Genomic DNA, 24,734 nt, shown 5'->3' on the forward strand with positions numbered 1-24,734 from the left:
TTCAGCCTCAGCACAACATAATACATGAATTCAGCTGAAGTCTAGAGTTGCGCCTGGCTAGCAACCTTTGTGAAGTGTCAAGCACTTGCCAAAGATATGTGAGTAGCCCCACAAAAATCTGTTTGCATTTGGACAGAATTATTGGCTACAGCTATACTAATAAATAAAACAGGCGATGGCTCATTCTCTAGCCCTGAGGACAAGAAGCACAACATAGCATCCATATGGCTAAAATCTCTTACCCTCACAATTCAGGGTGGCCTCACCCATTCTGCCTAATGGAAACAATCTGTTGCCTGCACTGTTCCCAAGGAGTGTCTGGGCATTGTCTGGGAGAGTGCTCGCTGGCACAGGCCAAACTGTGTAAGGGACTGCGCTAGCAGATAAACAGTATGGATAGCCATAACATAGTGCCTAAACTCTGAAAGGGTCAGAGACAGCCATTCAGTCTGTCTCATCACCAACTGATCCAGAACCAGGATGCCTCTGTGCAGATACCAAAAGTACATAGAAAAGGAGGATATACTCTTCTGAAAAGCCAGGTTACTGTGGATTCAAGAATGCAAAAAGTAATAGGACACTAGTAGAGTATGTAAAGACCATGGCTCTGTATACTAACAGTTTGGGAACTTATTTAGGACAGTAAAAAGCCAGACTGTAAACCCTTATTACTAGAATTCTTTCTGAGTTTTATCCAGCAGTTATCTATCATATCTGCTTGTCCAGCAAATTACATTAAAATTAGGGCTGCAGGAAGAGGTAACCTCTTACTGATACTCCTTCCAGGCTATGAATCTTACATTCCTCTGTACAGAGCAGCATAACTTCAGCAGGAGGCCTAGCACATACTCCAGTGGAGCAGGCTTTTTTTGAGGTAAGGTGCATGAATCTGATAAATTAATTTTAGATTAAGAGGTTGAGTATTCTCAATCATTAAGCTCTTTTCCATGAAAGGTGGAGGGTCATAACTCCTGCTGTCACATTCTCAGATAATCACTCAGAACCCTGACTCTGAGGGGTTGTAGGTACCTATGGTAGGACTCTCATCAGTTAATTCCACTCATTTAGAAGTTGGGTGTCCAGACTAAGCTACTTTTCCGAGACCCTTCTGTAGTCAAGGAGAGAGGCATCTAGTCTAATTATCCTAGATTCCACCACATTTCTAAAGTAGGTGGACTTAACGTGTATTAGATATCTACCCTAGAATGAGATAATTTGCTCTCTTTAACGTAAAACATTACAGCTAAGTGTGCTAGCTACTCTCTCTACCATGCAGCAGTGATTCCAGTTTGTAAGCTACATAGACGAGCAGAGATATCAGATACGCCCATATGTCAAACATTTAGTATGTGGTGGCATACCTCCTGACTCGGTGTCCTATATCTTAACTATTCTTTAGAGGCACCAATTGTCCCCACTGACTCTTAAGATTCTAGGAACTTAACACTTTTCCACCCTGATGAGGTTAGGTGGCAATTTTTTAGGTACTATAAAACCAAAGTTGAAAGCACAACTGATTATAAAATGTGGTTTTGAAGAATCATGACATAACAATTTCGAAAACAATAGATGCCCATAAAATCAAACCAGGATAATGTAATAAATGTCTGTAAAATTAAATTGTTACCTTGACACATTTTCTCCACTGATTGCACATTTCCAGATTGCTCCTGTCACAGCTGCTAAAAGTTTTTTGTTTTCAGCGTTGCCAAGCAGAACAGAGAGTGGCTGTAGACCTCCATGCTGTCTTACCAGGTCACGTGTTTCTTTATCTTCTGCACACTATACAAAAAAATTACATACATATATTAGGTAAAATGTGTAAAATGATGTCTTCAAAAGCTAGGTGTATTATGTTGTAAATAGTAGAAACTAATACAGATGAAAATATAAATATTTTATTAAAGTATCTGAATATGCTAACAACTCACTAAGAGAGTTTGACAGTAAACCACTACTGTATATGCAGCAGGGCTTATACAGCTACATGGTCCACCTTGTAGCCAAACAAACATAAAAACCAAAGCAGCTCTTTGCACAGTATGCCCCACATCTCTCCATCCACCACCTGTGCAATTTAGGGCTTGAACGCAAGAAGAGCAAGTAGGAACTTAATTATAATATTAAATATGCAGTTAAAATAGTCTCAGAAAAATTATGCCAAAGACCATCAACATTTCTATAAAGTAATTTCTTACACATTAAAGAAATAGTAAAACTAAGAAATATTAAAACTGACAACCACATGAAAACAAAGGGCTAATCCTGGCTCTGATCTACTGATTATAATAATACAATTACCTTAAATATGGCACTTGCACAATGCATCTGAAGCTCCTCATGTTCACTACTCAGATTTTTCACAAGGTTCTCAATCATTCCTTCTGTCCTTATTGCAAGTCTGTAACTTGGCTAAAAAGATAAACCACATCTTTTAAATCATGTATATTACCACTATAATAACCCTAGCCACAATAATAATACAGTGCTACAATTCTAGGCATTGATACTGAGAAGATTTGTGCTTTATTTTAAGTGCAAGTCATCTGCTTTGCCTTGAAAATACTAATGATGTTCTCAAAGTTAATCAAATACATAAATTCTCTGCAATGCTCTTCAAATCACCTGTAAAACCAGGTGCTGCAATGCCTATTTTGTAGCCACCTGGCGTAAACAGAATTCAGAATATTCCGAAAGGTGTCCAGACTCCCTGCTCAGAGCCAAGGAAGAAAAAGAAGCTTCAAAATGGGATCAAGAAGTACCCACTCATTTCATCAGGAGCCAGCAGTCAGAACAACAGATCTACTACTAGAACAAGGTTAGAAAAACATGTTCTTAGAATTAAAATTTTGCTAGTGATCTTTTCTTCCAAATTTTAACCCACAGGCATTGTAACAGGGGACCATTATTTACGAGAAGGGAAACCATCTGTGTAAGAGATGCATTTAGTGTTACTTCCAAATTTGGCCAGATAAGAAACCCTCAAAAACTTCACCTTCTCAGTATAGACTTACTGAAGCTAAAGTCTGCCAGGTTGCTGTTGCATGGAGCATGCATAAACCTGTATAGTTCAAGAAGCTAATTTTGCAAATACAAAGTGTTTTATAATGTAAAACATTTTGAAAAATCATGTCTTCCATGTCTCAAATTCACCAAGAGAACTCATGTGCAATGCACCTTAATTTCAAATATGATTCCACAAATGGAGAAATAAGCACACATCTTATATGGGCAATGGTAAAAAATACTTCTATTCAAATTTAAAAACTGAATATACTTAAAGTTGTGAAACCTGCCAAGGAAATCTGTAGAAAAATTACATATATTCTTTCTTCTTTTTGAAATCGATCAGACATCGTCTTACCCAATTCACAACAACACGGTAAACCACACTGCCCTGCACTGCATTGGATCTTCTTGGCTACATCTGCAGGTTAGCTTTGTAGAATTTAAATGAACTGATTAACCAGAATATAGTGTATTAAGTTGCCAAATTTGTCAAGTATGGTGAAAAAAATGAGAAAAGAAAAACATCTGATTAAGGATTTAATTTTTATTTATTTTTGTTTATTTAAGATTTTATTTTCTTTCACAAACTACTTCTAGCCTTTTAAATACAAATATGTGGTCTTTATTTCATTACAAGCTGTGACCACCTCAAAAACAGTTTGACCACACAAAGCATCTACTTCCTGATGGGATAACTGCCCTGGTTTAAGTGAAAGTCAAACATAATGCTTCCTTTTAGTAGCTAATTGTTTTAATGATTAAAAATATCTTAGCTATATGTGTTTACTCACCTCTGAGGCACATTCCTGTAGTGTCCCCACTACTGGGGTTAATATATTTGCATGCGAACATTTGAGCCATCTAGCTAATAATGGAATGCCACCAGCTTTACGGATTGCTTCTTTATTTTTGATGCTTTTGCTGCAGCTCCAGAGCGCCAAAGCCCCACAGCGTGCTATTTCAGTATCTTTTGCTTGATATGGTGTTAGACTGGTTGATCCCACTGAAATACAATCCAACAGCCCAACCTAAAAAAACCATTTTTTTAATTATCTACAGGGAAGTTTGATATTATACTGCTTTTTAATGATGGCAAATACTACCACACGAATCACGTGTACAACATATGACTTATCTTTTGGACAAAAATATGCATATGATGAGGGTACAAATTTTAATGTCTGTTTACCAGTCTCTTGATTCCTCCATGCTGCCTTACTGTCCTTCGTGCTTGTTTAAATCGAGCAACATTAGCAATTGTTTCAGCTGCCAAACATTTTAGATCTTTATCTGGAGAGTCCAGTATTTTCACCATGATCTGTAAGCCCCCAAGATCTGCAATTGCATGTCTGATCAGTGTATTTTGACTAATTTCCTTCAGGATTTTTAATGAACCAATCTAAATAATGGAAGAAAACAGAAGTTGACCATTATTGAAGTATATATAAACAGAAAAATTATTTTAAATGCTGGGTTATCAAAAACATCTTATCTTTTAAATTGAATCAGAAGAAAAGGAAACAGAAAGTCAAAGAAATTGATTTTTTTCTAAAAAATCCTTGAAATCAAGAAAATACACAAATGAGAAAAGAAGTTAATTTTCTTTATACTACACAACTCTGAAAATTCAAAAAATATTCTAATAGAAAAGGCATATTCATTGCTCTATTAGACAAAGCTACTTACCTGACATTTAATTTCTTCTGTATCAAGTAAATTAATTAACACTTCAAGACACCCAATGTCTCTGATGGCCAGCTGACAAGTTTCTTGAGCTAGATTGAAATCTCTCATTGAACACAATGCGATTACAGTAGCTGTTGGATTACCTCCCTAAAATAAAGCAAATAATTAACAAATGTGTAAAGTGTATTTAATATAAAAATCTCTTCTGCTAGTACTAGTAAAACTACTACTAAAGAAGAAACATGTTAGATTACTTTGATTCTATGGTGTTATAAAATGCAGACATAGCAAGAAATGGAATTATTGATAAAGTCTGCAAATGGCATATAGATTGAAGTGAGAGTGAATAGCACAGGTGACAAATTACTAATATGGCTTGCTGTGAATGGATTAGTAAATTAGGCAGTTGAGTACTGTGAGTTTTGTATGAGTGCAGAGAGCAAAAGAACACACAGTGAAGATACAGACATTTCAGAGAAGCTATCTGCATTCTTTGCATTGGTATTCACTCTGGAAGAAACCAAAGAGATTCCAACTGGAATCTTCCATTGTGGAGGACATTTTCTTTCTGAAACTGAAGTCACCGTAGAAAGCTTTTATAAAAAAATCTCAGACATTGTGAACAATAACAAATTGCCATTATTAGATAGTATTCAACTAAGTTATAAAGGAAACAGGGTATCATAGTTGATTCAGTAGAAGTGGCATGTATCCTCTTGCTTCAAACTGCCCTGTTACCGATGTCCTGGGAAACAACAAATGTGATGTCAACTTTGAAAAGAGTTCAATGGTTGTCCAAGGCCTTTTGGCCATATGCCTGTGCTGGACAAATTGGTAACTGTAATAAAGAACAGAATTAGCAGACATCTGTCTAAATACAATATTCTTGCAACAATATGATATACTTAGAGTCACCATGGATCTGTTAAACAAAGTCCTACCTTACAAAATTTACCAAGCTTGCAGCAATGGTGATCTAGTTGATACGTCTACCTGGACTCCATAAGGATTATGACAAGTGCCTTCCTGATACCATTTAAAGAAACTAAGCCACTATATTATAGGAGGATAGGTCATTGCATGGATTGAAAAGAATGACTAAAGGACAGGAAACGGGATAAGAGCAAACTCTCAGTTCAATAAAGGGATGTGATTTAGTGGAGTTCCATGGATCTGTGTTGAAGTTGTACAATTTGACATACTCATAAACACCCTGAAAAATGGAAGAACTAGTTATGTGACAAAGTTCATTGATGATATGATGATTCAGGGTCAGTTGTAACAAACTGCTAAAGAACTTACTAAGACTAAGAAGGCAGTAAAATAGCAAATGAGCAAATAAGAAGAAGTGATGCACATCAGAAAAAGCAATCCTAGCTCCATACATGAAATGATAGGTTTTCAGCTGACCATTAAAAATTAGAAATGACATCTTGGGGTTAGGGTAGATGGCAATCAAGAAACAAATGGAATATTAGGACTTATTTGGGAAAAAAAAGTGAACAGAGAATATCACTATACCACTGTAAAAATCAATGGTTCACATAAACCTTAAAAACTTCATGCAGTTCTGCAACCTCAGTTTCAGGAAGGTTACTATAGCACTGGAAGAGTTTCAGAGAAGAGCAGCCAAGATAATCCAAGGACTTTTTCAGTCTAGAAGAGGGATGTCTGAAAGGATACAATAAAGGTCTACAATGTTCAGGATGGCATTGAGCGGAATAGATAGGGATTGACAGTCCAATGTCTCTTTTAATACAGATATAATCTCTTTTAATAATTAGGTATAATAGGACTCAGGTTAAAAAGACATAAAGGGAGCTGGTCCTTCAAATGAGGCAACAGACTAGTGGAACTAGTTGTGAAAGGATTCTGTCAAAGTTAAAAGATTTCATTGAAGGTCAGTAAAATAAATTATCTCATTCAATTTTCAACTCCCTGAGCTCAAAACAGGTGGGGGCTTGGAGAGTATTAGAAAGCTGTGTGTTTGCCCTGTTGTTACTTTGCCCTGGGCATTCATTTATGGTCCTGGGTTTCTTCTGCCTTGGTCCAATATGAACAGTTTCACACTCCTATAAGTTATGCAGTCAGGTTTCCCACATTTGTGGAAATCAGAGCTCAGGACATCTGGAGTGCAAATGATGAGCTTTCACCACAGAAAACTTCCATCCCGATTATCATATCTCCCATGATAGTCAGGTTGCAGTCAGGTTATTGGGATACATTTTCTTTTTATCTGCCCAGTACAGTTTCTTTTATATTTAAATTTAAGGTCATACACTTAGAAATAATGAAAACAGGATATAGCTCAATGTAGGAGTTCTATCCTGGAAACCAGAGCATATAAAAAGACTTGGGATGCTGAATATGAATTTGAGGTTACAGTGTAACATCTGATTAAAAGGATGAATTTTGGGATGTATAAGTACTGAATAGGAACATAGGTATTATCTCTTTTCAGGCACTTGTTCAACTACTACTGAAATTCTGTGTCTAATTTTCCTTTTAACAGTTCTAGAAGTAAAGTGAAAATATGGAGATGATTCAAAGAAGAGAAATAAAAATGATTGTAAGCCTGGAAAATAGTTGCATTAAGACAGACATGAGAAGCACTATTCAATTTATTAAAAAGTAAGTTAAAGTATGATTTATTAATAGTGAATAAATAAATCCATGAGGAAGAGGAACGTGATCACAGAGAGCTCTACGGTCTAGCACAGAGGTTTGATGATTTGAAGTTAAAGGTACTAAAACTGAGATGAGGAGTAAAGTGCAAGTTTTCCATTGTGCGGTTAATTATCCTTTGGAAGAAATTACTTAGAGCGATGATAAGTTTTCCAGCAGTGGAAATTTTTCAGTCAAGATTGGATGTTTTTCTAAAAGATAAGCTCTATGTCAGCCACAGCTACGAGACTAAAAGCAAGAAAAAGATCAAAGAATACACTCTGTGGTATGCAGAAAGTTAAACCATATGGTAACAATGGATTCTTTTGAACCTATAATATAGATTTACTATTAATCAAATCAGGTATGAACCCAGCTGCGCAGAAATTAGGAGGGCTGAGCTACCATGTAGCTGCAACAGAAGCTGGAGTGCATGAGCAATGCCAATTGGTGCTAATGTGGAAGTTAGAACTTGGAGCACCTAGTAAATCAAACTACAATCTCCACCTCCCACATGCCTCTGAATTCCAGGGAAGCTTTGGCTCCCATCCAGATCTGCCCAAGCCCATCTCTTTCAAATGATACATTCGAAACTGTAAGGGACTTTGAGGAGGAAAATATTTTGCTAAACTGTGAACAACATACTGAAATATAGAATACTGAAAAACTGAGTAATGTTTTCTAATATAAACCAAGTAGATCTAACAAAACTAGAACTTTTGCAGCATATTTCTTAAATGTAAAAAGAAACAGTAAGACAAATATAGTAAAATGTAGCAGAGAATGGCAAGTGTGAAAATACATCCAAAGGGAATTTGAGAAAAATACTTGATAAAGTTTCAGATCAGTAACTTGCATCAGACAAAACACTTCTGCTAATCAATAAAGCGTAGGTGGATGGTGCTTCATAGATAATTTTTACTGAAATTTCTTGTAACTATAGATATCCACCAAATTTCCCCACAGAAAACTGGTTAAATATAAATTTTTAACATCTGTAACACATAGTGTCCTAAAAGAAGATTCCTACAATTTTTTCACATTCTCTCTTTTTAATCATCATTATCATCTTGACTTCCGAAGAAAATATATCTAGCTTTAAGAACATATTTTGCTCTGTTTTGTAAAATATGTCCTAATAAAATACTGTAGCAATTTCTCAAATGTTTTCCTAGAGAAATCAGTTTACCCACACATATCAAAATCTAAATGATTTTTTTAAAATCTGTAAGATATTATTCCAAAACTATACAGAATATTCTGTAGCTCAAAAGGACCAACAGCTGTCCTTTTATGAAGTTTGTGGTCTTTACATATAGCTGAGACTTTGAGATTTACTTTGCTTTGTATTATAAAAATTTTGCACCAGGTGTTTGAAAAGAAAACATGTCTTTTTATTCTTTTACGCAAATGTAAGAAGTATATTACTAACCTGACAAGCAATGCCTCGTCTGTTGAGGATTGCTTCCCCTACAGTGAAACTACATTTATGCATAACATAGTAATTCATAATTCACTTATCTTACATGTATAATGGTTGGCATACGAAATTTAATATGGACCAGGTTTTTAAAAGATAATAAAATAATAATGATAAAAAATAGAACTATATATAACATATATATGCATTTTAATTTTTCAGCTTCAAAAATGCACACAGCCCTTGAACTGTTTTTAAAGTAAAACCACAATAAAATATTTTTCATATGTGCTGAAGCATCAGTTCTACAAAATAAGGAATATTACTGATGGTTTCAACAATTGTTTTTGTTTCTTGAAGTTATCATTACAATAAGTCTTGCAGTACTCACAGCATAGATTTTAACATGCACGGAAATAGTTACATCTCCATTAAGTTGACATAAAATCTGCATCATGTTGTTACACCATTTGAAATCTGATACCTGGATGCGAAATAAACTCTATTGGCAGATCAACAATCAATTTAAGGCTTGAAATAAAACACAGATTTAGTTTAAAATGTGACTCTCTTCCTATATGGTGATATAATGTATAAATCCACAAATTAAAATGAAAATAAACCACTATCACTGCTACACTATCAGTAAAACATCTTCTGTGCAATGTATGTGTAATGGATCTCTTATGATACTCAGAGCTCAAAATTGAGAATTACAAAACTAAAAAGAATCTGTAGCAAAGCTTGTCTTTCTTTTGCTTTTATCTTTGAGGTGTTTAACAGAACACTTTTATAATACAATAATGCACAGATTAGACTAGTTAAAACTTTTAATATATGTATACAAAGGCAGCTGGTTTAGATGATGATAGGATTGTTTATAAATTTGGTATCTGTAAGTCCAATTTCACCTTCTGTGATGGGAGGAAAGAAAGAAAAAAATCTCTATGAGACCTTCCTCATAAAATTCCTCCACTACAGTAGGGCAGCGTGGAGCCTGCCTTTACACTCTGTCCACAACTGAAAAGGGTATTTCAGGAAAGCTACAGAGGTGTCATGCAAAGGTTGCTGAATTATCTTTTCGTTCTTAAAAACATAAATCAAGATCTAATGTAAAAAGGAACATTAGCACAGCTAGTATGACTACCTTCATAATATAGGCCATTAAGTTTTCACCCATTTGTTTTTGTGTACCACAAAACAGCTAGCATTTGACTATCACAGACTTTGCATCTGTCTGGGGCATGACTTCAGTCTTGATTTAAAGATGTCAAGAAATGGGAAAACCAAAGGCTAATCATCTTTACTGTTAAAATAATGAGCTTGCCTGACTTCACCACTTTTTTCAATACATTTTGGAAATTTGGACACCAGAACAAAACTCAGTGCTTCCAAAATCAGTCTTACCAGTGCTGTATAACAAAGTAAGCTTACTTTCCTAAGCCTTTTTTGTAATCAGGAGCAGTGAGTAGGTTTTGTCGCAGAAGTACTGAGCAACTCTTCAGTTCCTTGCATGCTAACTTCTAAAGCTTTTTGAGTAACTGTTTCCAGAAGACAGCTCCCCACTGTACAGGCATGTTCTGAATTTTGTGTTCTCACCTACTTAATTTTGCACCTGGGCATCGTGAAGCACATTTGATCTGAATGGAGAAACCCTGCCGAACAATTCAGACTTGCCTTTGAGAGATTGTCCTGTTATTCTACGTATTTCCCCATTTCTGGTTTTCAAGAGTGATTTCATATTCACATCCATAACTCTGACAAACTGTTGAACAGTGCCAGGTTTAGTCACCTCTATACCAGAAACATCCTTATTCGGTGATGTTTCTCCAAAATGACTGTATGCATTGGTTAGGCCATTCTGAATGTGCAGCAAGATGCAAGACACATAAACTTTTGGCTCCATCCAGACCCCCTTTTCAATGGCTTGTTTAATCTCCTTTTTCTCCATTTAAAAATCATCAAGCCTTCAGAAATTCTTCCATAGGATCTCATGGAATGCCGGACACTGCTTCTGAAGTATTCAAGTACCTTCTGACACCTTCTGGCAGAAATGCATTCAAATACAGCATGCCTCTCCCCTGCCCCACTGCTCAAAAATCTCAAGTTATGATGGCTCCTCAACAATAGAAAATGGTAGAAAATAGCTACCTACTTAGTTCCTGGTGCTAATGTTTGTTAAAATTAGTATTTAAGGTCATCCTAGTGATAGGACAAGGGGTAATGGGTTTAAACTAAAAGAGGGTAGATTTAGATTAGATATTCAGAAGAAATTCTTCTCTATGAGGGTGGTGAGGCACTGGAACAGGTTGCCCAGAGAAGCTGTGGATGCCCCATCCCTGGAAGTGTTCAAGGCCAGGCTGGATGGGGCTTTGGGCAACGTGGTCTAGTGGAGGGTGTCCCTGCCCATGGCAGGGGGGGTTGGAACTAGATGATCTTTGAGGTCCCTTCCAACCCAAACCATTCCATGATTCTTAAGCCACAAGAGAGTTCCAGTAGGGGAAAAAAAAAAAAAAACAAATTAGCTACAGGGACATATTTTAATGCTATTAAGCATTTCACTTTTTTCTCTGTAAGTTTGTTAAATGAATTTTACAGTGAAAAGAACTAGCAAAGATGGCTTTGTGCTTATTTTGCAGCCACTGCCTCCTAAAGCAGCTGAAATCATCTTGATTCCAAACATAAATCAGAGCAGTTTGAAGGCTGGTTGCCCACGATGTTGCACAGGTACAACAATGTTTTTAAATGGCAGTGTATCAAATAGCAATTAAATAAAAACTAGTAGGAGGTCAGAAATTAATCCATTGTTGTTATGTAAATTCAGGAAACCAGAATGCATGATGTAATGGGAAAGAAGGAAAGAGGAAGTTCAGTAGAGTCATCAGTGCCTTAAAAAAATTACATAAAGAGTACAAAAGCAAAAATCTCTTTGAACAGGAAGTGTAGAAAGGGATTAATCAGGCAAAATCATGAGCTCTTCAGTTGGCTGAAACTCAGGAAGCAATCAGAGAGTGAGAACAAGATCAAGTAACTTAGAATGAAAAGAATAACACAAGTATGTAAGGACACAAACCATAATACAAATACCAAGGGACACACAAGTTGAAACCGTCATATTGTTTGATACTTCTGTAATAATCAAGAGGAAGAAAACTATTAGTTGACAGCAAGCTTTCAACAAATGCAACCAAGAAGGCTAAAAGCATTAATGAGTCTTTTTTATGCATTAGTCTTTACTATGCTCTAGTAATGTATGCTTAATGTCAATGATGATGTAGTAAACACTCGGCTTACACTAAGGACATCATAGGTACTTTAGATATTTTAATACTAGCTGAGCTTCATGGAATATGCTCTACGGTACTGAGAGAATTGGCTGATGCCAAAGACATTAGTTTGCAGAACTGCAGAAAAAAAATCTCGTGTTAACAATGGAACACAAAATAGATATTGCCTATTAATATCACAATGTTGTCAGAAAAAAAAAAAAAACTTTACAGAGAGGCTTATAACCAGATTCGTAACCTGTACAATACAAGAAATCATCCTTCTTCAGTCTGGCACTGATAAAACTACAGGTTAAGTACTACATCCATTCTAGGTATCAAACTTCAAAAAAGACACTGACCAACTTGATGAACACCAGAGGATGATAGCAAAATATCTCAAAAGATAAAGCTTAATGAAAGACTGAGTATTGCAGTATAATACGTATAATACGCTTCAGCAAGGCAATTTTTCTATGCTAGTGAACCTCTAAACAGTCCGAGTTTTGTTTTGGTTTAAATACTAGTTCCAATTTTTCATTTTAGTTTATAAAACATACAAGCTGCAACTTGTTAAGAGATGAGTTATGGACAAGTATAACTGAGTTATGGAATAATTCCCTGCCCCATTTCCTGAATCTTCTGGCGTTCTTTGGCTACAGCCTGGCAGTATGTAAACCATACAGACTAATATAACTAAAGCCAGTGGAAAATCACAGACATCACAAAATCACAAAATCCAAAATGTTCACATTGGACTAAAACCATGCACAGAAGCTGCACGGTTTTAGTTGCAGATTAATACCTTGACCCCGACCCTTCACAGTGGCAGAAGTGACATATATGTTATGACCCAGACACAGTGAGTTTAAATTGTCACCATATTTTATGAAATTGAAAAGAAATTAATTTCCAAACAAAAGAATAAGTCTATTATTTTCCAAGTGAACCAGAAGGTTTTGTCAGGCCACTGTTGATTCCCTCTTGAAAACTCTCCCAAGACATGTATCCATTCTGTTAGCTTTCCTTTTCTGATTCATAGTAATTGGATTCTACTGTAGAGGAGGTAAGAGACAATGTAGTTCATGAGCAAACTTATGAACTTTTACTTCATTGGACTAAGAACAGTAGTATGTTTTTCCCGGTAACTTCTCAAACCTCAGACTTGGAGAGAAGTGAAATGCTGACCCAAAAAACCACAGAAAACCTTGCCAAGGTAATACAGAATATCTTAACAGTGCAAGTTTATCTTCTCATTTGTGAAATTTTCAGTTTAGGAGTGTATTATCCAGTTGCATGTGGATAATTTTGTAAAGACAAAGGACCACACCCTCTTCAATCCTAGATAAATTTGGAGAGTAAAATACAAAGATTGTAATGTGCACAACAAACCCACAATCCCACTGTGATTTCTACATCAGATCACTGCAACAGACGTTAATTTGGAATTTAATCTAATTGATCCATCAGAAACTACTGTTACTGCAAAATGTCATTATTCAAAAGAATGTATGAGTGGTGAGGTCATTCTGAGTTTTAGCTCTGGCTTAGGTTTTAGTTACCACAGGCCACCTGTAGTACCTTTGGTAGCCATACCGCAGTTCTGACTTTAGCCCATCTGGCAAAGTGTCTTGAGGTAACTGTATTTACAGAGTAAATCTTACATTGTCTCCAACTCACACCATAGTCTCCCAATGACACTCCAGCAAGAAAGAACTCAGCTTCAGCAACCATCCTACATTTCCTCTGCCCACCATCACAGGCCTTTTTAGCATGTGCAAATTGATTTACTTAATGCACAAACCATGACCTTCCACCATTCTGTGAAAGAGAAGCCATCCTCCTTACCCAACAGTAATCCTTCAGTGGCCTTCAAAATGTCCCTTTGACATGAGCAGTGAACACTTAGGGCTATTGTGTCCTTGAGCTGTGCTTCTCTCCCAATCCCCTGCCATCCCATACAGATGCCCTTTATACTGCCCATGCAATCTCCCTCCTAAAAGATACCAACTGAACAAAAAATGTTCTTTCAGGAAAACTGCTAAATATGTTTTGCAAGAAAAACAAGCAAACAAGCTCTCAGATGTATTATGTGCCAGTACAGAAAGGTGAGAACAGCTAGTTGGGCTAATAGAAGATACAAACTTAAAAGTGATTCTTGGGTAAAGAGAAAAAAAATGCTGTCTCTCATAGAACAGTGAGTAACTTAGATTCCTATGATTCCTCAAAGAAAGGACATATGTATGTTTTAGCGACCAGAAGGCAGATAAGGTGCTTTGCCTCTATGAAGGCTTTTCAATTGCTCAGACAACATCAATCAAAATCTCCACATGTTGCTGGTTTTTTGGACAGCTAATTCTTGCAAATTCCTTCCAGATGTTTATTTACTCCTCCTTTTCTCCAGAATCCAGATAGCCCCTCTCTTTGTTCACCAACACAGTATCAGAAGAACCGTCCTAAAAATGTGAGGATACTTTGCAGCCTAGTCCCTGAAGAGCTCCAAAGACAGTGGAGAAACAAGACCAACCTACAGAATGCTGATCACACGCCTATTGTCTATGTAAACAAAGCTCAAGCACAGTCACCAAGCTGGCTAGGCCAAAGTTAGAGCACACGTATTTGGCAGATGCCCATCAATTAATTGTCCAATTAACTGAGGACTGACAATTAGTTTCTAATGCTGTTACCAAAAAGGCTGATCTCCAAGGAAAAAAGGCCAGAAAGCATGCAAACCACTGTTTACAAATACATAAAGAATCTGGAATAAGAGTAGGCCTTCAAAAGGCTACTTCACGTTACACTCACTGCTGATTTTTCAAGCACACAAGACTATGGGGATGGGAGTCATCTGTCTGCATTCACTCATCTACAACCATCCTACATTCCTGATAATTAAGACTGAGTCATCTACAGCCATCCTACATGCCTGTTAATTGAGATCAAGTCAACAATGAAGTTGAAAACGTGATCCATCTCACTCTGCACTAGATGCTTAAAATATCGGATGAATCACATCCTAAAAGTGCCTAGTTTTTCCACTGATCATAAAGGTAGCCTTGAATGCCCAGCTCAGCTACAAACACCTACTCTACATTTAGAGCTAGGTGAGATGAATCCCAATCTAGGTATTGCCTTTTATGTCTTGGCACTAGAACAAGGATACAGTCCCCCTCCCTGGCTTTGGCCACTTCATCTGAGGAAAATAAGCATATATATTTTTAAAAAGAACATGCAGAAATTATCAGGAAATGAGGATTGAACGAGAAAGAGAAAAAGGTCTAGGATTAATTTAAAAACCCCAAAACCTACAAAACAGCACTACTGGTTTTTAATTTAACATTGATACTGTTAAATCCTGACTACAGACTTGGAGATGTGACATATGCTACCCATAATACAGATGTACTACTGACCTAGTGTGACAGTGTCAGACCTGCCTAAGCAATTTTGATTTTGCATAGCACTTGGCTCAGAAAGAGAATAAAAGCCTTAATGTTATTACAGCTATTTTATTTTTATGGATCCAACTCATTTGGGAAACCAGTGGAAGTGAATCAGTGGAGAAAATTTAATGAGGTTGAACTAGGAAGGACCTGTGCCTCTATAGAGAGGCTCTCTCTATTGGAGAGCTAGCACGCTGCTGAAGTTTCATAAGCACTGAACAGACACAAAAGACAGTATGATTTCAAACCAGCCAAAAAAGATTTTGAAAGAAAAACAAAATTGTATCAATAGTTTATGAAAAACTAAGAGAAAAATGTTCTCTGGAGAAATAAAACAAATTTAAAAACTGAGCTTAGTGAGAGCACAAGAGAAACAAGACATCACTGAAGCACAGGCATGCTTCTGAAATAACTGTGTGTATAGTAAGCTGTAATTAAACTGAGCCTAGATCCAATGTGGAACACTTTAAACAAATGAAGAATACTGTTCTCACTTCTTAAAACTCTTGGTAGCTTTCAGACACAATCATGTTTTAATTCTCTAGGAAAGGCAACAATTTGATTATCTAATCTACTTCATGATTATAAAGCTGTAAGTCAGGCTGAGACAGCTGTGGCAATTTACAGTTATTTTAGAGGTACAGTAGTTACAGTGTCAAAACAGTAGCTCATTAATTTAATTACCTGCTTTTACAATAGAATACAATCCTGCAGAAAGAGAAGAATCAAACATCAGTTATTTTACATTCTTTTCCTCAGCCCTTAATTTTTCACATAACATCTCTTCCTTCTTGGGGTTTTTTTGTTGGTTTTTCTCTTTATTTCTTTATTTCTATCTTGTCTTTCATCTCATCAGCTATGAAACTCTTAGGAATGGGTGACCCTCAGAAATTAATTAAACCTCCACTACACAGAAACTGATCAGAGTTGGTGTCAGTGGTCAAAAATCAACTGGCTGTTATGAATTTTATGTCTCTTGTGATGAGGAATGATTGTTTGTACAGTATTTTGAGGAGAGAGCTATGCAAGTGCTTCAGAGTTGCCAATTATAATAATAATAATAATTTGAGAGTTCGCTATTTGTCAATATTTCCTACTTAGTAAATTTATCATAAAAAGATTTCTTTTTCATGATCAGCACTGGTTAGGTTGTTAAAAAATACGTATCTTAACTATAAAATGCAGTTTTCCCCTATTTTTAGTCCCTTTTTTTTTCAGTAATCACATTTTCTACTGAAATTGAAAAAAAAATTGGCTATCGCTGGAAGATGGGATCAAGAGATGTTCATGATCAGTGAACAGGAGAGTGATAGGAAGGCTGACAGGTTAGCCAAACATGTGCCTAGAAACACTAGCAGGTGGCAGGTGATTATGTCTCATACATTTGGTATTTTCTGAAATATAACAGTCGACCCCTTAGTCAAACTATGGCAAAATTACTTTTCATCTTGATCTTTCAATCCAGTTGAATAAACTGCTTCATATTACCCCACCATATACTTTCATCAGGGAAGAAAAAAGATTTATTGTTATACACTCTATTAATAAGGTTAGGTAAATTATCTGCAAAGTTGGTCAGTCCTGAAAAAAATGCATTACACAGTGGCAAAATTATTTTATATACAAAAATATTGTATATCACTTATATACGTTTATTTTGTATTTAATAGCTAAAATATAATCTCATGCAAGTCTTGCTAATGAGATATTATAAAGAAAACCAGTTAAGATTGTGGAAAAAATAATATAATGTGCAATATATTTCCTACACAGATTAGATACTTTTCGTCCTGCTATTAGATTCTAGTATTTGCATCTATTGCACATTTAGGGCCAGATTTCAAGATTACAGATAAATTTCTTTAATAATTTTGCGCACAAAATAATTTCTAAGTTGGTTATGTATCTGACAAAATTCATAACTTCTATATTAATCACCTAAGTATCCAATTATAGTTGTAAAGTTCTACCCACAAGTAATTCTTCCTGGGAAAATGGAAGCAGAGTCAAGAAACAGAGAGTAGTTCCTCAGAATTTGTATTTGCAGTTCTCTGTGGATGTTGTTCAGGAATATCCATAAACACCAGAGATTTTAGACTTTTTCTATAACTACCACAAAAGTTTTGAGCAGTCTTACAATGTGCCAAATAAGCAAACAAAAAATTGGTACTTTAGTGGGTACACTGTAACAATATTTTTTCTTGTCTTACAAAATTTAAATTTTTTTTTTGTGTAGTTTCACTTTAATTAATATTTGAAGACCCATTTTATTCTTTAGGCTAATTATCCTGGTTTCAGCTGGGTTAGAGTTAATTTTCTTCCTAGTAGCTGGTATATTGCTGTGGTTTGGATTTAGTATGAGACTAACGTTGCTAACACCCTGATGTTTTAGTTGTTGCTAAGTAGTGCTTACACTGAGTCAAAGACACTTCAGCTTCTCATGCCCTGACAGTGAGAAGGCTGGAGATGCACAGCAAGTGGGAGGAGGCACATCTGGGACAGCTGACCCAAACTGGCCAAAGGGATATTCCATACCATATGATATCATGCTTAGCATGTAACAGGGGGGATGGGCAGGGCATCGGTCAGTGGGTGGTGAGCAATTGCATTGTGCATTACCTGTTTTGTATATTTTATTATTATTATTATCACCTCTTCCTTTGCTGTTCTATTAAGCTTTCTTTGCCTCAACACACAAGTTTTACTTTTTTTCCCCCCTTGATTCTCTCCCCTGTTCCACTGGTGGTTGGGAGTGGGCAAATGGCTGTGTGGTGTCCAGCTGCCTGCTGGGTTAAACCACAACACTAATATGTTCTTGTCTCTTTTGAGGTTCTGCATTTTAGAATAAAACAGAATCACTTTTCTGCTAATCCCCAAATACAATTGATGTCTTAATCCATGCATTATGAAGCTGATTTAAATTTTTATAATGAGTACCAGTGTAATCTTATAATTTGGAACATTTCCAATGCTGTTATAACTTAAGAAAGCTATACTTCTCCATTGTGCAGTTAAAAAATACTGCATCTATCCTCTATTTCATAGAAATTTTGAGAAAAATCTACAAGCCAATGTCTTCACAAGTGCCATAAATTTATAATTGGTTCATATAAAAGAGTTGCTGTATACACCACCTGTTAAACCACAGGATGGCTGAGACTGTTACACAATTTTGATTTACACAAGAAAGCAATAATTTATTTTGAAAGACTTGATGTTTTCTATCACAAAATTTTATGAGGAAGATAACTATTTTTCAGATATCTAAAACCTTAGACCTCAGATACGACAAGTCTCATCTTAGAGATAAACTTGTGACTGACTTTATATTAATGAATAGTAGTAGGGAAGTGTGCAAGCAGCAGCTGACTGCCTCCTCCTTCCCCTCCAAGCACAGAAATGTCACATTGCAAACCTTGCATATGGAGTGCAAAAGAACCCCCTCTCCCTACACACACACCCCTGCCTTTTAAGATTTGGTCCTCAAATGTTCTGAAATAGGCCCCCTGTTTCTGCAGTAGTTTGGACTTTCCTTGTCCACATTCCTACCTTTCATACACACATGGATTTCCTGCACTCTGGTTTGCCCCAAGCCCCTGAATTCCAACCTCCAGATGTCTCCTTGTCTTCTCTTGGGAAATAAAACTATCCCATAATGGTTTTCAACAATATCTACATAAACGTCTCATTTCAGATCCTGCATCCTAGCTCCTGGCAGAGCCTCCCTGCATCTTTTCACTGTTTATTTGACTTTCTGCATTTCTAACCCGTACCTTTCTTGCCCAAGAATGCTACTGCCTTCCATGTATAAAGAGCTCAGCTGGGGATCCACTATTCCTTCCTGTAGGCCAACACGCAGCTGCATTTCCCTAACTGATGAACTTTCTGAGAAGAGCAGTGGTGCAGCAGCCACACTACAGCCTCCTGGCTCAGCTCTGCTCGCACTGCAAAGGGAAAGCAGAAGTGACGGGCGGTAGATCTTGCCCAGTCCATACTCACTGCAACACATGCACCAGGAGAACTAGATCCACAGCTTTAATCTCTTAAGACTTTAATTTCCTTGACCCAATTGCCTAGAAATAAGTGAGGACTTTTAGAGGGAGTTGGAGTGAAAGGAAAGGGAAAAGGCAAAGACCAGAAAGAATATTCCTGTACATTCCTGCCTCCCTGGTTTGTTTGCCATCTTTATGTAATGTAAGCCCAATACAGAGGGGCCTCCTGCCAGCTACAGAAATGTTGCTTGAACGCAACAGTCTTCCAAAGGTCCTGCCAAAATGCAGCTGTGGGCTAGACCTGAATACATTCAGTGTTTCCAGCAGTTCTTTCAACCTTTTCCTTGTCCAGTCAATGAGATTTCACTGAGTTGTGTGACAGATGTCCTCCCTTCCCAGCCATCGACTGCTATGTGGCACCAGGGTAGACGGCCACCTGGGAGCTGGTGTTCAAAGCCATACTTGGGGCATATCCTCCCTAGCTCCTGTGCAGCACCGTAGTCTTTCTCTAGCTCGTGGATCTGGCACAAGATGCAAACAGCTGAGGAGAGACGGCAAGTTTGTCCACCTATGATTCCAAAGTAGAAAAAAACCACAATGCTGTTCTGGGAATGAGGTCGTTTGAACAGGAGTAATGCAAAACAGATACGAAATTAGTGGATATTTTACATGAGGTGTGAGACTTGACTGGTTTCACTAGTGTACCACTGAAATATAGCCAAAAGTAGAATGACTTCCCAGGTAAGAAATTGAAGGAAGAATTCTGTAAGTGACATGGTCCTGCAGAACTCTATCCAGAGCTCACCCTGGCATAGGTGTACATATAAATCACACCCTTGCAGGGAACCAAAACTGAGCAGCACAGGGACTTAAGGGATTAAAGACTAGTTCTGGAGATCGGAGTTATTCCTGGCGCAGCCACCAGCCCCAATTCACCTCTCAACATCTCAATTTTATCTTAAAACTAGCAATAATCAGTGCTCAACAGCAGGCAGTACAAAGCACTGTGCCCAGCTCTAACCTTTTTTTCCTTTTTTTTTTTTTTTTTGAGTGAACAGCCCCAGCTCTGCCACAGAGAAGATTCTGCATTTCTACCTGATGTTCCTCATTTCTAGTAAAAAGATCATTGTAAAATGTGACCCCTTCACCCTATTCCTAAAATTTTTCACACATAAAATGTAGTCCTTCCTCTAGAAATCTAATACTTCCGAAGCACTACTTTAATAAGCAATGTGAAATCTGAAGGAGGCTCTCCTGAGTGAATCTCACTGTTACAAACATCATTAGAGCACTTCATTCCAATTTTATCTACTCTAGCCCCAAAAGATGCCTAACATAATGGCATCACCAAGCTCACTGATCTATCTTTACTGCCCATTCTTACATCGATGGGGAGATATGGCAAGAGCACACATGCTCTATCTTCTGTTTCAAAGCCCTGGGAAGCTTGAAGGTAGGACAAGGAGCCAGACCACAGAAGCAGCTGCTTCCCAGTGGAGCAATTCCAACATGGCTGCTCTTTCCCAGAAAGGAGGGGTAATGGAGAAGGGCAAAAAGTCAGAAGGGAATTTCCCCTGCACTGCAATTTTCTCTCCATGAAGTATACAAATACATAGCCTACAGGCACAATTCACAGAGGACCTGGCAACTTTGTTTTATAAAGGAAGCAACCATCTTTTCAAGTTTTAATAACAATCATTGGTATAAAAACTAGGTATCTTTCAGGTTTTATGGAATTTTTGTGTTTGCAAATTGATCTTTTATAGAGTCTTGCTGAACTGTGATTCATATTTACTTTAGCAGAAATTTAAAAAATGGTTGCACCCTCAAATTATTATGTTTTCTAACTCAGTATCTCAAATATCTATTATTTAAGGCATTTTATTAAATTTTTAAGATGTGCAAACAATGTATACAACCTTTGAAGACACACAAGCCCTCTGAAATTTGTGCTTCTATATAGCTATACTTGTAGATACTTAAATATTGCAGTCATAAATTTATTTTCTCTTATGTTGCATGTGTCGTGAACACTTGCCTACATGAACAACAAGAATGCCAAAAAACCTCCTAAGTCTGGCCAGAAGTGCAGTATTTATACTTGAATTAAAATGAATTCCATGTGCAAGCTAAAGTAGCACTCCATCAATAAAAAATTTCAACCACTGTCTGTGGTATGGCACCGAGGCATCTCTTTTCAGCTTTATCTGACACTAGGGATTTCTTGCTTTACGTAGCTAAGAATCAGCAGAGAACTATTTTAAGCATATCTTCAAGTAATTTGTTTAATTTATATCTAATTTAAAGAACTATTGGAAGACTCGGGTGAGCATGAATACATAAACAAGTATACATTTGAATTTTCATAACAAAACTTTTTCATATGATGGAATTTTGTATTATAAACACTTAACAGGTACTCACAATTTGATAAAAATGCTCCCCTTTCTTTTTCTACTTCTAAGCCATTAATTAATTTTGCTTGTTGACAGTTGGAACAAATATACTTAATTTCTAAAACAGAGGAGCATGAAAAGTATATTTTTCTGTTTGCCATTCTTACTCTGCATTCAGAATGGTTTCATGGAAGTGTAGATCTGTCTCAGTACTGAATCAAATCCAACACTAAAATCTAAACATGACTATATGAAGAATCTAGAGATTAAAGAGAGTTTGAGAATTATGTAACCAGAAGACAAGAGCCTTGTCAATAAAGAGGCTGGTCCAAAGATGGGCCAGTGAAAAGATTTCTAGGAGTTTGTCAACCATAATGAATTTCAAGTATCCTCTCCAGGAGGACCTCAGTTCTTTACTAAAAAGTAGCATGGCTATTTCTCTGAGCTCTCAGAAAAGTAAAAGAAGTGATCCATAAGACACACAGAAGCAAGCTATTAGTAGACTGAAAGGTTTGAAAACATCACCTTGAACTCTAATTACATGCAAATAGAAACAACTGTATCAGGCAAAATGTATATATAGTGTGTTTAGCATTAGCGGATGGCTTGGCAAGTTACATTCTGAATGTTACACCAGATTATGCTTACAAAGGGTTACTTTGGCATAGGCAAAATTACAAGAATATAGAGGTGCAACCTAGAAAAGATAATGCATAAAGAATTGTGGAGAAACCTGTGTTATCCATGCTTTTCTATGTCTCTTTGGCTACAACTATGAGCACAGGTCCCACATACATAAACTCAGAACAAGCAGTGTGAGCGCACTGAAAACTGTTCAAGACACCAAGTTACTCTTCTACAACGGTTAAAGGACTGAAAGGAGCCAAAACTTTGCTTATTCCTCACAAGTATTTCTGCTGTACCACATGCCAGCACCATCATTTTATCAGTCGGATGTATATACTCTGTAGCTGTACTCAAAAAAACAAATAAATCAGTGCTTTTATTAGTAACTTACAGTACATAAATTCCAGTACAAACTTGTGAAGGAATTTCTCCTGAGGGAAAAACATAATTAGTTTTAGAGTTTTCCAGAATAGTAGAGGGTTGTTGGGGTTTTTTTACATGTTTCAGATATACATAGAATTCTAAACATCTATATTTATCTGTTCCAAAAGATTTTCAACAAGTCTGTAAAAAAACTTTTTTCTGTTTTAGAGGATGCCTGTTTATCATACGTTTTTTTGTCCACCAACAGCATCTATCCAGACACAAGACTATGTTAGAATTACTTCAGTCATGCATTAATCATAGTTGATGAAAGACTTTAGGCAAGTATTCAGTTTTAATAAAAACTCTTGAAAGTTATTATCCACATAAAGAAATATCTTGGAAAGTTTCACCCAAAAAGCAAACCAGAAACCTAATAATTAATAAAGAAATTATACCATCTTAAGTTTTAAATAACACTGAACAGATGGTTTAATCTAAGGGTCTATATAAGCCAAAAACAGCAGATTAAAAAATGCAGGGGAATCGGGTGGGTGATAGGAAAGTCCACAGTTCCAGGATTTGAACATACTACATGGCAGGGCTATTCTGGTTATATCTTGTTATAAATATTTTATGTCTCGTGTCCTCAGATGTAGAAGAATAGCTTTTTTTTAAAATAAAATTTACCAATGCTTCTAATTTACCTTTAAATATTTTGCAAGTTTCTGAATTCCCCAGTATTCTGATGGCAAATCAGTGTTTCCTTCCTGATGACGTACAGGCTGTTCTTCATCTTCCTCAGTCTCTGAGGAACTTTCACTAACTTCTTCAAACCTGCCTGATGTTTTACTAAAAATAAATAAACAGCATCACCCACTTTGAACAGCTATAAACTAATAAGAACAAATACATTTTAAACAGGTATGACAACACTGCCTAATAACAGAATCAGAAAAACATAACTGACATTACCAAATACTAAGTATGGTGATAATTACTGCAGATACAGAAAATAAAAATAAAAAACTGAAGGAAGAAAAATAAGTTACCCATACCATTTTGAAGCTGGTTGTACTTTAACAGATTCAGAAGAAATGTCACTGGCTTTCTTTTTTATTTTCAGCAACATAGTACTACTTCTTCCTTCTTCTTCAGTATCTTTTTTTGCAGCCTTGTCACTAAAATATTTGGGTTTATTTTTTTAAAAAAGTTATTATATATACATAGAACCAAAAAGCTATGGTTGGGCATATATCAGTACATAGGAGCTTATGAACCTGTACAGTAAACTTCATTAAAAAGAAAGTATGCTGTGTCTTAAATGATTAATTTTGCCTTAATAAAACAGTGGAATATTAGAAAAAAAATGTATTATGCTGACCTGTATGTGATACAAGCACAAAGAATGAGTATATACAGCCAGACCACAGGTCTATCTATCCTAGGATACCTCTCCAACCATGACCAATAGCAGCTATCTAAGTAACTGCAAAAGAACCATAGAAGAACACAGAAACTTTTTTTCCAGAATATTGTTTAGCAAATTGTGGTTCAGGGAACTTCTGATCGTCCTTGCATTAACACTTTTGGTTGGATTTTTCTTCCACGAAAGTGTCTGGTTGCTTTATGAACTCACATAAACCAATGGCCTCTACCCTCCTGTGGCAAAGAATTTCAGAGCTTAGCCATGTGCTGTATGAAGAAGTCTCTCCCTTTGTTCTGAACTGGTTTCACTGGCTCATTTTCATTTGATGCCCTTTATTCTTGTATTAGAACAGACAGTGACTATCTGTTCCCTATTTACTGTTTCCAGTTATGATTTTTTTTGTCTTATTGTCCCCCAGTCATCTTTTTTTCCAGGCAGA

At 36.5% G+C, this 24,734-nt stretch overlaps 1 protein-coding gene across 1 annotated transcript in view; it reads right to left on the reverse strand.

Annotated features, from left to right (window-relative positions):
- Positions 1-24,734, reverse strand: part of ODAD2 (outer dynein arm docking complex subunit 2) — an 86,348-nt gene that overhangs the window by 51,733 nt on the left and 9,881 nt on the right. The window contains exons 9-15 of the mRNA XM_075747155.1: positions 23,925-24,062; positions 23,574-23,718; positions 4,696-4,842; positions 4,199-4,408; positions 3,801-4,037; positions 2,302-2,412; positions 1,628-1,782 (exon numbers count right to left, since the gene is read on the reverse strand). Coding sequence (XP_075603270.1) covers positions 1,628-1,782; positions 2,302-2,412; positions 3,801-4,037; positions 4,199-4,408; positions 4,696-4,842; positions 23,574-23,718; positions 23,925-24,062 — 1,143 coding nt within the window. The remainder of the gene's footprint in view (positions 1-1,627; positions 1,783-2,301; positions 2,413-3,800; positions 4,038-4,198; positions 4,409-4,695; positions 4,843-23,573; positions 23,719-23,924; positions 24,063-24,734) is intronic.

Source organism: Balearica regulorum, chromosome 2 (assembly GCF_011004875.1).
Source record: "Balearica regulorum gibbericeps isolate bBalReg1 chromosome 2, bBalReg1.pri, whole genome shotgun sequence".
Lineage (NCBI taxonomy): Eukaryota > Metazoa > Chordata > Aves > Gruiformes > Gruidae > Balearica > Balearica regulorum.